General features: G+C 29.1%; 1 protein-coding gene across 1 annotated transcript; it reads left to right on the top strand.

Moving 5' to 3' along the window:
* The first annotated feature begins 3566 nt into the window (after positions 1-3566).
* Positions 3567-4642, top strand: LOC129909584 (uncharacterized). Its single transcript, XM_055986658.1, has 2 exons — positions 3567-3748; positions 3942-4642. Exons 1-2 carry the CDS (start codon positions 3613-3615, stop codon positions 4640-4642), a joined length of 837 nt encoding a protein of 278 aa, XP_055842633.1. The 5' UTR covers positions 3567-3612.
* The last annotated feature ends 6437 nt before the right edge of the window (positions 4643-11079 follow it).

Genomic DNA, 11079 nt, shown 5'->3' with positions numbered 1-11079 from the left:
CAAAAAACTATTCTAGTTTTTCCAAAAATGGAAAGAAAAGATAGGCACTTTTATTATTGTTTCATTTGTTCCTAAGGAAAAATGTGTATAATGGTTATTTAATCAACAGATTTGTAAGTTCTAATCACACTAAGTGTGACTCAGAATCAACCCCAAGAACGAAGTGGTATTTTGGCACCTTTTTTGAGATTTTTGTTAATGTTTGGTGTTTTTTTAAATGTTTTTTTTGCCATTTTCAGAGTTTTGTATTTTTTTTTTAATTTTTATATATTTTAAAGTTATTTTTATTACGTTCTGAATATTTCAGGACTATTTTTGAAATGTAAGAGTTAAAATGTTACGTATAACAGAAAAATATCCCATATTACATAGATTTCAGGACAGCTACCTCTTCTCGATTTTCATCGTGAGAGCCATTTTTCATAAATCCACGTTGACTTTTCGCGTTAATTAAAAAAAAAAGAAGACGTCCTGATCAGCAGCGTGTTACAGTGACCTTTTTTCCATTTAATTTGAGGCTAATTTTTTTTTTTATTTGAAAAAAAAAAAAATTTTAAAAAGCTAAAAAAAAAATTGGAGAAAAGATACATTTTTCCTAAATCTCAAAAACTAAGATACTTTTAAACATGCGGTTTTTTGTTTTTGACTTAAAATCAATGAGAGCATTGATTTGTGTAAAAATATTTTACCCTTTATTAAAAACAATAGAGTAAAATAAACTAAAAAAAAAAATTATTTTTTTTAAAATAATAACTTTAAAATTAAATTTCTCAAAAACTTTTTACTCAATCAACTTCAAATAAACATCAAATTAAAGGAGTATATTTTAGCTTTCCAAAAAGGTATAGGACATTATAATGTGCTTTTGTTTTTTGTTTAATTTTTTTTTCCATTGCAAGTCAAATGTATATATGTATATGTATAATGCCTATAACTCATAAAAGGGATCAGGTACGATTTTGAAACTTACAAATTTGGAATCCTGAGATCATTTCGAACAAATCTGCATCATTACTTTTGGGATCCATTTTTATAAAACCTGCCGCGTTTATAAGACCACCGTGACGTAGAGTTTTTTTTTGCATATCAAACTGTAAAAGGCACAATCAACATTACTGGTTTACTTGATATTCGCAACTTGGCGCTTGATTATTCCAAAAGCCATAAAATACCCCTGTTTTCTTGATATTTCAAACAATTGCAAAATAAAAAAAAAAACATATTTTTTTTCTACTTTGCATTAAAAAAAAGTTAAATTATTTTTCTAGAGCCATTGTTCAACGGTTATAACGCTTTTTTAATAGTTATGTGTAAGAAGAATTATTGTAAAATATGACTGATTAAAAAAACTGATGAAATCCATGCATTTGTGGCAGCAATGTGAAAAACTTAAGATTTTACAGTTAAAATAATTTATTAAATTAATAGGATTTTTTTGCACTTTGGTACCAATAACTTCCTAGTAACTCTAGATTTGATAAAAACTTTTACCATTCTGCAATCCCCTGTCGACGAGCATATTTTTAAAAAAAGTTGGTCACCTACGTTCCTATGGATTTTTTTTATATACCACAGGTGTTTGAAAATTTTCATAAATTTTTTTTTTCACATTTTGCATCGAAAAACAAATTTCAATATTTTTTTAAAGAAAAGATGCAACAGTTATAAAAACTTTTAACTTCTTATGTAGTGAGCCAATTATTGTATAAAATTATAAAAATAAGAAATTTATAAAATTCATTCATTCGTGGTTTTGGTTAAAGAAAACGTAAGATGATGAAATTTAAAGTACACTGAACGAAAAAAAGCTAATATTTTCTAAACTGGTTGCGATAGAACCTTTTTCTATTGGGTTTTGGAACAGTCAAAAGTGCACCTATCAGTCATTTCCGGCTTATCCATTTTCTGCCGGACACCCTGTATATGTTTTTAAATGTCAATATTTTTGATAAAATCATGTAAGCTGGTAGTAATTTTGCCGCTTCCGTTTCAAATTTTCAGGATTTTTCAGCCTTGACTTTTCGAACATTTAACAATGGCGATATTTTCGTATTAGAATTATTTGAAAAAAAAAAACTGCATTGTTTTTGCACTTTAACTTTCAAGCTTGTAAGACAATGTTGAAATTCTTCAATTAAAAATATATACATAAGTCTCAACATACGAGTAGATATATATTTTAAATGGTCTACTCCAACCTTCACTTAGCCTCAAATAATAACATATCAAAAGTTCTGGCCAAACTATTGGCAATTCATTTTTAATTATAAAACAAAGCTTTGTACCGCAATTTTCAGCTTTAAGCGAGTTTTGTTCAGGTAAAATATCTAACATAACTTTATTATAATATTTTATATACCTATGTATGTACTTTGAACCGCAAGAGCAAGTACGTGCAACTTAGTAGTGCATTTTAATTTAACTGCACCAAAACTGTTTTTAAAATAGGTTTTACCTATTCAAATCTTCTTATAGAGGCGGAGACACTCATATCAACTAACCGAATAAGCTGTAATAACCCAATAAAATTGCTTAATTCGTGACCGTCCACATGCTATCAGCAACCCTCAAAGAAAAAAAAAATAAAAACAACAACCAAATAAAGTAGCAACAGAAAGCAGGTTACATCTTCCTTTAATTCATATGATTTCCTTCTGTTGTTTTTAGTTTCTTTTCGCGATCTTGTTTATCCCTACAACCATGTTTTTTTTTTTTTCTTCTTTTTTTTAAGGAATTATTACGTGCGAATGAAACTTTGGCATAAGAAGGGATGGAATTTAATTCAGACAAGCCACTCATTCGTAATCATAATCGAAAACATTGTTCCATGTTAGACGATTATATCAAGTCGACAATATATACCTTTGAGTTTTTCGATACCATGTTTTCATAAAACATTTCTCTGATTTTTGATATTAATTTTGGTATCAATTCCCAAAAAAAGGTTTATATTGAAAAGAAGAGCAATAAAAAATAAATCAATAAAAAACCAAAAACAAAAAATCGCAAAGGTTCAAAGATTCATAAAATTATCGGCTTAATCAGAGTCAGGAATATATTTGTAAATAAAAAAATCAAAAAAACAACAACATTAGCGACGACAGTCAAGCTAAGTTATAAGGCGATGATCAGTCAAGCATCACCTTACTCGATTCCACTGGATCAAGACTCTCCAGGTAGAGGTGTACCTTCATGAATATATATCTTCTTCTTCTTCTTATGCAAAGGGATCAGTCAGAGAGTCACACACAACAAAATACGTGACGATAAAAGGAATAAAAAAAAAGCAATAAAAAAAATATATATTTTGCGTTTTTACAGTCATTATAGCATAAACAGAAACATATCATTTTCCTTCTTTGCGATATGTAAGCATACCGGACCTAACATCGTATAGTGCATATATACAGTTTTGGCAAAAACACATTTTTACGACTTTGTATAGGTATGTTGTTTTTTTTTAAGAAACTGGTTACAGAGTTATACTGTGAGTCTACTGTGACTGTGCATGTGTTTTTTTGATTGGTCAGATAGATTTTTTTGCACATGTTCGTCAGAACAAGTCGTTTGATCAAATCAGTTTGATATGTTCTGCTGGATTCGTCAGAACTAATGATGGAAATTGAGAGATTGATAAGTCTTGTTCATGAGAGAAAAGCTTTGTGGGATTTAAAAGAAAAATCATATCACAACAGAAATGTGTCGCGGAAGAATTGGGAACAAATTGGAATAGAAATGAATCAAAATGGTAAGTGCAGTTATTTTGTGTTTGTTTTCAATTCAAATGAGGAAGTGAATTTTCATAAAATATTTTGGCAGTAAATTTTGGTTGAAAAAATGAAGGTCCTAAATTGTGTGTGTTTAAATAGAAAAATTGAAAATTTTAAAGTCCTGCCATTTTTATCAAGTTTTATAATTTTTTTTTTGTAATTTATTTACAGTTGAAACAGTTAAAATGAAATGGCGAGGTTTACGAGATACATTTCGCAAAGAATTACAAAAACTTTCCCAACGGAAATCCGGTCCAGCTGGAACATCAAAACAATCTACATGGCCTTATTTGAAAAGTATGATGTTTCTTAAAGATCAATTTACTCTACGAAAAATAAACAGCACTCTGCCCGATGACACTGAATTAAGTGAAGAAATTAATGACATTTTTAATGACGAAGATATTGATGATGAAACATATTTAAATATGAGAGAACCATTAGATCAATCGCCAAATAAAAGAAGTTCCCATCAACCATCAGCAAAACGATCCAAAACTAATAATGCAATTGAAAGACTTTTGGAAATGGAAAAAGATAAAAGAAAAAATGATGGTGCTGAGAAAATTGTTGAAAATGCAGATTATCATTTTTTAATGAGTTTACTGCCATATTTGAAAAAAGTACCAGAAGATCGGAAAATGTTTGTTCGCAATAAATTGCAACAAGTTTTTTGTGATGAACAGATTTTGGAACATCGAAGTGTTTCATCGACACCAGTTTATATTGTTGATAATAATTCAAGTCATTCATTGCATTGTAATAATTTGACAACGGGACATCATCAGCCAACGCAATCGACACAACATGGTGCTAATACAATAAGTTTAACTGAATTTTTTCCAACATTACAACCAAATACAAATCAGTGAAAAAAAAATACATGTTTTTATTGTTACTTTTATTAAAATACTCGTAAATAATAATAATATAAAAAGAAACCAAACAAAAAGTTAATTAATTATTATTTTTCGAAGTATGTACCTACTGAAATTTTCCAACCCTTAAGTGTACAAAATTAATTGTGACTTGTGACAGTGCTTCAATCCCTTTCTGTATATATTGACTTAGACTCAATGCAAATTGTGAGTCTTTTTTCTCGCAAAAACAACGGACATGCGATGACAAAATGTCTTTGTACGAGTGTGTTAAATACTGATAGTTTTAGCGGCCTAAAGTTTAAACGTATTGGCTTTTCAATGTCTTTAAGTCATCCCACATAATACTCTTAAAGGAATTGTATTATGGAACAGCTAGTCTTACTATCCTTATGCCGAAAGTGTGTAAAATTTGCCAAAATTTTGAACTGCTTAATGTTTAGTAATATTCCATAAATGTTTTAGGATATTCCCAAGTAGGTATGCAATTACAAAAAGGCTGTGAGAAAAAAAAAACTTTAAAACTAAGAAATCTACCTTAAATCTAAAAAAAAAATAAATAAAAAATAAAAATATAAAAACAACGGCAACACTTAAAAACAAATCTAAACGATAGCTTTTTAAAGCTAAGGATTTTGAAATCAATCTTTTTTAATGAAAGAAAATTTCAAAAACACTTTTTTTATAAGAATCAAAAAAAAATTAAATTGTTTACTTTTTTCTTTACAAAATCTTAATTTTTTCAATATGTTTTGCGTCGAACACAGAAAACTAGAAGCTAAAATGTAAATTAGTTTTTTTTTTAAGAAAACTGTTTATTAACAAAAGCTACTTTTTTCCAACAACGCCAACATTACAGATTTTAAATCTAAATCTAAATCTAAATCTTTTCACATCAAAATTAATGTGATAAAATATTGCCTTCGCGTTTTAGATTTGAGTTGAGCTCGACTTAACCGATTTTAATGAATTTCTTTCACAGAGATTATAAACATCAGAAAGAGAGTCGGAAGAAAGAACGGAGCCCTGGGGCTCACTAGCGTTTATTTTGTGGGCTTCAGAACTGAATCCATCCAATACGATTTAGGTATATGAACGGTCCGAAAGGTAATTTTTAAGCCAGCTATAGAAACGCTGATTAATTATAAACTTTAGAAATGCCTTGGAGAACGAAAGTTTAAAATTAGCTGCAGTAAGACTTTTGCAGCAATATCTACGGTGACCATATTTCTAGGAGTGAAACCCGGGACAGATAAAAAATTTGTGTGATCGTTTTGAAAATACTGATTCTTCAAAAAAATGAGAATACATTTTTCCTAATTTTTATATAAAGATTTTTCTTAAACGATTTTATGGCACTATTTTCATTGAAATCATTCACCTAAGTCGTTAACGAAGAAATCAAGAACACGGGCTTATAACTGATTAAACTGTTAATTTCTAAAATAAATATTTTTTTTAATCAAAATCGTGAGAGCTGTTTTTTTAAGATTTTAATTTTTTTTTGTAAATGATTTTAAAACTGAGTAATCTTTAGTTATTAATTAACGAGAGAATTCTCCCAATTTATTTAGCTAAATTTGCTATTAATAATTACAATAAATATTATAATAGGTATATAAAAATATAATATGTTATTTACAATGGCATTGGCAATTAAATATATTGTTTAACAAAACTTATTACTTCTTTTTTAAATTCAAACTTATTACTTAGTTGTTTAACATTATTTGGAAGATCATTGAAAAGTTTAAACCCTTTATAAATCAGACTGTTTTGAGATCTTGCATTTCTAAAAGCTTGCAGTCTTATATCCTCTCTATTTCTTAACATATATGGTTGAACATCTCTGACGTAACGAATATATTTTGACAAGTATGTTGGTAATAAATTATTTTTGATTTTAAACACAAAAAATATAACATTGAAATAAATACGCTGTTTAACAGACATCCACATCAAAGTATTTAACATATTTACAATAGAATTATATTTACTACATCGAAGTATTGCACGCATTGCTTTATTTTGAAGTTTTTGTAAGTTGCACATAGAGCTTTGGTTAATTAAATACAAAACAGTAGAACAGTATTCAAAATGTGGTTTGATAATTACATTATAAATATTTATAGCAGTAATAGTATTTACTTTATTTCGAATTCTTCTAAGGAAACCAACTTTCTTTGAAATTTTTTTTGAAATATATTGCACATGTTGCTCAAAACTTAATTTATAATCAATAATTACACCTAAGTACTTTATTTGCAAAACTTGTTCAACAGTTTCTTGATCTATAGATACGTTAACATTAACATTATCGTTTAAAACCATACATTTAGTTTTTGATACATTAAGTTTCAGTTTATTAGCCTTAAGCCACACATTTAACACATCAAGATCTTCTTTTAATAATCGTTCACATTCCTGAGTTGATTCCGCTTCGACAAACAATAATGAATCGTCTGCAAATAGAGCAAGCTCACAGTTCTTAATAGCTTTGTTCATATCGTTGATGTAGCAGTTAAAAAGGATTGGACCAAGTATGGATCCTTGTGGAACTCCAAGATCAATTGGTTCAGGATCAGACAAAACTCCATTGATTTTGGTTTGTTGAGAACGACCCAATAAATAACTTTGAAACCAATCAAACTCAACACCACTTATTCCATACATTAATAACTTCTCCATCATAATATTAGGATCGATCGTCTCAAAGGCTCGTTTTAGGTCAAGAAAAACACAGACAACTTTCTTACCTTTGGAGATAGATTCTTTCCACCTTATCAGCACCATGTTTACTGCAGATTCACAAGAGTGTGATTGACGGAACCCAGATTGATTTTCAATTAAAATTTTATTATCTGACAGATATTTTGCGAACTGTTTATAGACAACTTTTTCGATAACTTTTTCGTATACAGGCAATGAGTTAATGGGCCTAAATTCTTCACAATTGATAGTATTTTTAATTTTTTCAATAGGTGTTACAATTGAATTTTTCCAAGTGCATGGAAAGCAACCCTCTGTTAACGATGTATTTATTATTTTTAGCAATGCTGGACCAACTACATCAAAAGCATCAATGAGAAGTTTCGGGGAGAGAAGGTCACTGTCTTTTTTATTATTTAGTTCTGTAATTGTTTTTATTAAATCATTCATATTTATGAGATTAAATTTAAACGGATTTTGAACTACATGATCTATTTGGTTGACAAATGGGACAGTGTCAATTGCATTATTTATGGTTTTTACACTATTTATAAAGAATGTATTAAAACGCTGTGCTAATTCGTTGTCATCTGTGATAACTTCACCACCAAACTCAACTTTTTTTATGTCACTTTTTATTTCTTGCAGCACTAATGACTTAAGGGTTCTCCACATATCTTTCTGATTAGAACAGTTTGATAAAGTTCTTTTTGTATAATTATTTTTAGCACGGTCAAGTTCTTTGGAATAAGTGTTTCGAATACCTCTGAAATTACACCAATCGTCTACACTATTCGTAAACACAGCTTTTCTTTTGGCAACGCATTTTTTATTTTTAAGAGAAAGTAATTGTTGATTAAACCATGGGTTTTCATTTTTGTATCTTATGTTTTTATAATTTTTAAACTGATTTACTACTGAAAGAAGTTTTTGTCTAAAGATTTCCGCCGCTTGATTAACATCTGAAACTTCATTTATATTTATATCACTTTGTTCAAATGCTAATAGTAAATTTTGTTTGGAATATTTTAAAATTTGCACTTTGTTTACTTTTGATTCAGGATTTGATTTTTCTTTAAGGGGTAGTCTTACACAAAGAGATTCATGATCTGCAATATAAAAATCATTATTGACTTGAGTTACTAAAAGAGGATTATTTGAAACAACATAATCTATTAGAGTTCTAGAATTACTAGTTATTCTTGTGGGTTCAGTTATCAACTGATTGCATCCATTTTCGAGAATTATTTTACAACATTCACGCCTATAAATATTATTTTCATCGAACCAATCAATATTGAAATCGCCAATCAGAATAACAGTATTATTGTCTTTAACCAGATAATCCATCAACTCACTGAAATTATCACAAAACTGTCTATTTGATGACGATGGAGATCTATATAAACCGGACAGTACAAAATAAAATAACCCACATCGTATTTTAATAGATAGACACCATAAATCCATATTCACTGTTAGGGTATGTAATTGTTCAAATTGCAAATTTTCTTTTACATAGATAGCAACACCACCTGTATGTCTAGATAAACTGTCACATCTGATTAATTTGTAGTTTTTGATATGAATTTCACTATCTGAAATATTTTCAGTTAAACAGGTTTCGCTTAGAACAACTATATCAAATTTCATATGTATTACAATCTGTTCAAGTTCATTAAAATTAGCTATTAAACTTTGAATATTAAAGTACACAAGAGTAATTTCGGTTGGTTGCTAATATTTAATTTTGTTCTTTTGAATTTGAACTTTCTTTTTGAAAACCGGGCATTCACTACTACGACTATCATGATCAAAATCAAGATTGAGTTTTAGATTTGCATTATACTGCACGCAATTAATACACTTCATGGATTTTTGGCACTGTAGTTCTTTATGGGATTCACCACACCGAGGACAGGCTGCATCATTTGTACAATTTTTTGCTTCATGGTTATAACCCCAACATTTATAACATCTTTTTACCCATGTATAGTCATACACCGAGCAATGATCCCATCCGATATTGATCACTTGTAAATTTAAAAACTTTTTATATAATTCACCATCAACTTTTAAAATTGCATTAAATCTATTTTTACGTGGACATTTATAAATGCGGGCACAAGTAAAGTTTTCAGTAATGTCATTTTGTGATTTTATTGCTTGACATAAATCTTCAGCTACCCATTCTTCATTTAATCCACAAATTATAACATTAGGCTCGATCAATTTAGGTGTCATTACACTATAATCGTCACCCATTTTAGTTGACACTTCATGTTCAATCTTTTCTCTTGAATTGGTATCTACACATTTAATTGCTATTGCGCAATTGTTCATGTTTTTAAAAGTTTTGAAATTTAGATGGGTTTCAACCTGACAAACACAAATTTGAACTGAATAATTGAAGAAAAATTAAAAAAAAACACTAATAGCGAAAAGTTATAAACGATTAAGTAAAATGCTGAAGTCATTTAAGTAAGTTACTAAGTCAAAAAGCAGACTGATTTTTAACTTAGTAAATTACTAAAATGGCTTTAGCATTTTTACTAAATCGCGCAAATGTTTTTAGCCGAAAAATTAGAAAAAAACTTTTATTTCCCTTTTACTTGTTTTCTTGTTTTCCGTAAAAAGTAAAAAAGTGCAAATACAGGACAATGACGGGACAAATTACAAAATACAGAGCACAATAATACGTCCCGCGTTTTTTCAATAAAAACCCGGGATAAGCTTTAGAAATACGGTACAGTGGCTGGTAAACCGGGACGGATTGTCACCGTAGCTATATCTCACCGAACATCGATCGTTTCGGAGAAATCTTAGAAAGTTACTGCCGAAATTGTTGAGAAGACCGCCCAGTTGGCTATCTCTTATGAATCACAAAATTGATCATAGCTTTAAAATTAAATGTCCAATCACTATCAAAATTAAAAAAAATTAAAAATTCTTTTTAAAACAAAACTCTCTAGAACTTCTAGTATAACAACATCTTCAAAGTTTTTCTTCTTTTTAAATAAACTTATCTCTCTCACTTTAACTTAAATACCCTAATTGTAAAAAGAAATCAAAATCAAATAAATCCTTCCTGCCTAGCATCGTTTTAAAAACTTTTCAATTCGTATGATATAAAAGTTTTTTCTTTAAAAATAAAGTTCAGAGCCTTTGATAAACATGTCACCTCTATGTGTAAACAACTTCAATTCATACAAAAAACACTTTGATTTTCTCAGAAAACTTTTTCATCTCTTCTTGTTTTTCTTCATAAGCAATCAACGAAAGTGTGTTTATCACAATAATTAGCAAAAATTGCAACTTTTTGAGTATATATTTATTCCTCAAGCAAGTTCATATCTTGAGTAAGAAAAGTTTGTATAACCTTTAGTAACACCTTTTGCTTTTGCTTGAGACAGACTGATGCGTATTCGTTTGCTTTAAAAGTGTTGTAGAAGTTTATCATCCAACTATACTTGGCGGATGAATAAAAAAAAACCTAAATACTCACATTTCACATATCCTGGAATAAGAACCTCCTCACGCTGTGATATCCTTACGCTGGATATCGTACTTATACAATTTAAGTTTCCTTCTCAAGTTTATGACTAACGAACGTAGGTTTTCCTGCAGTGCAAAAACAAACAGAGTTTATGTTATTTTTTCGAAGAGTTTCATCATAAGATGGAGCATAATATGCATATCCTTCCTCTCAACATCGTCGTCCT

Source organism: Episyrphus balteatus, chromosome 2 (genome assembly GCF_945859705.1).
Source record: "Episyrphus balteatus chromosome 2, idEpiBalt1.1, whole genome shotgun sequence".
In the NCBI taxonomy this organism is placed as follows: domain Eukaryota; kingdom Metazoa; phylum Arthropoda; class Insecta; order Diptera; family Syrphidae; genus Episyrphus; species Episyrphus balteatus.
This window is presented reverse-complemented; position numbering and strand designations above follow the sequence as displayed.

Excerpts from the sequence above, each read along its gene's own strand:
- LOC129909584 (XM_055986658.1), top strand. The coding sequence starts at position 3,613 with ATGATGGAAATTGAGAGATTGATAAGTCTTGTTCATGAGAGAAAAGCT. Across the intron at positions 3,749-3,941 it reads AATAGAAATGAATCAAAATG|TTGAAACAGTTAAAATGAAA; the intron begins GTAAGTGCAGTT and ends ATTTATTTACAG.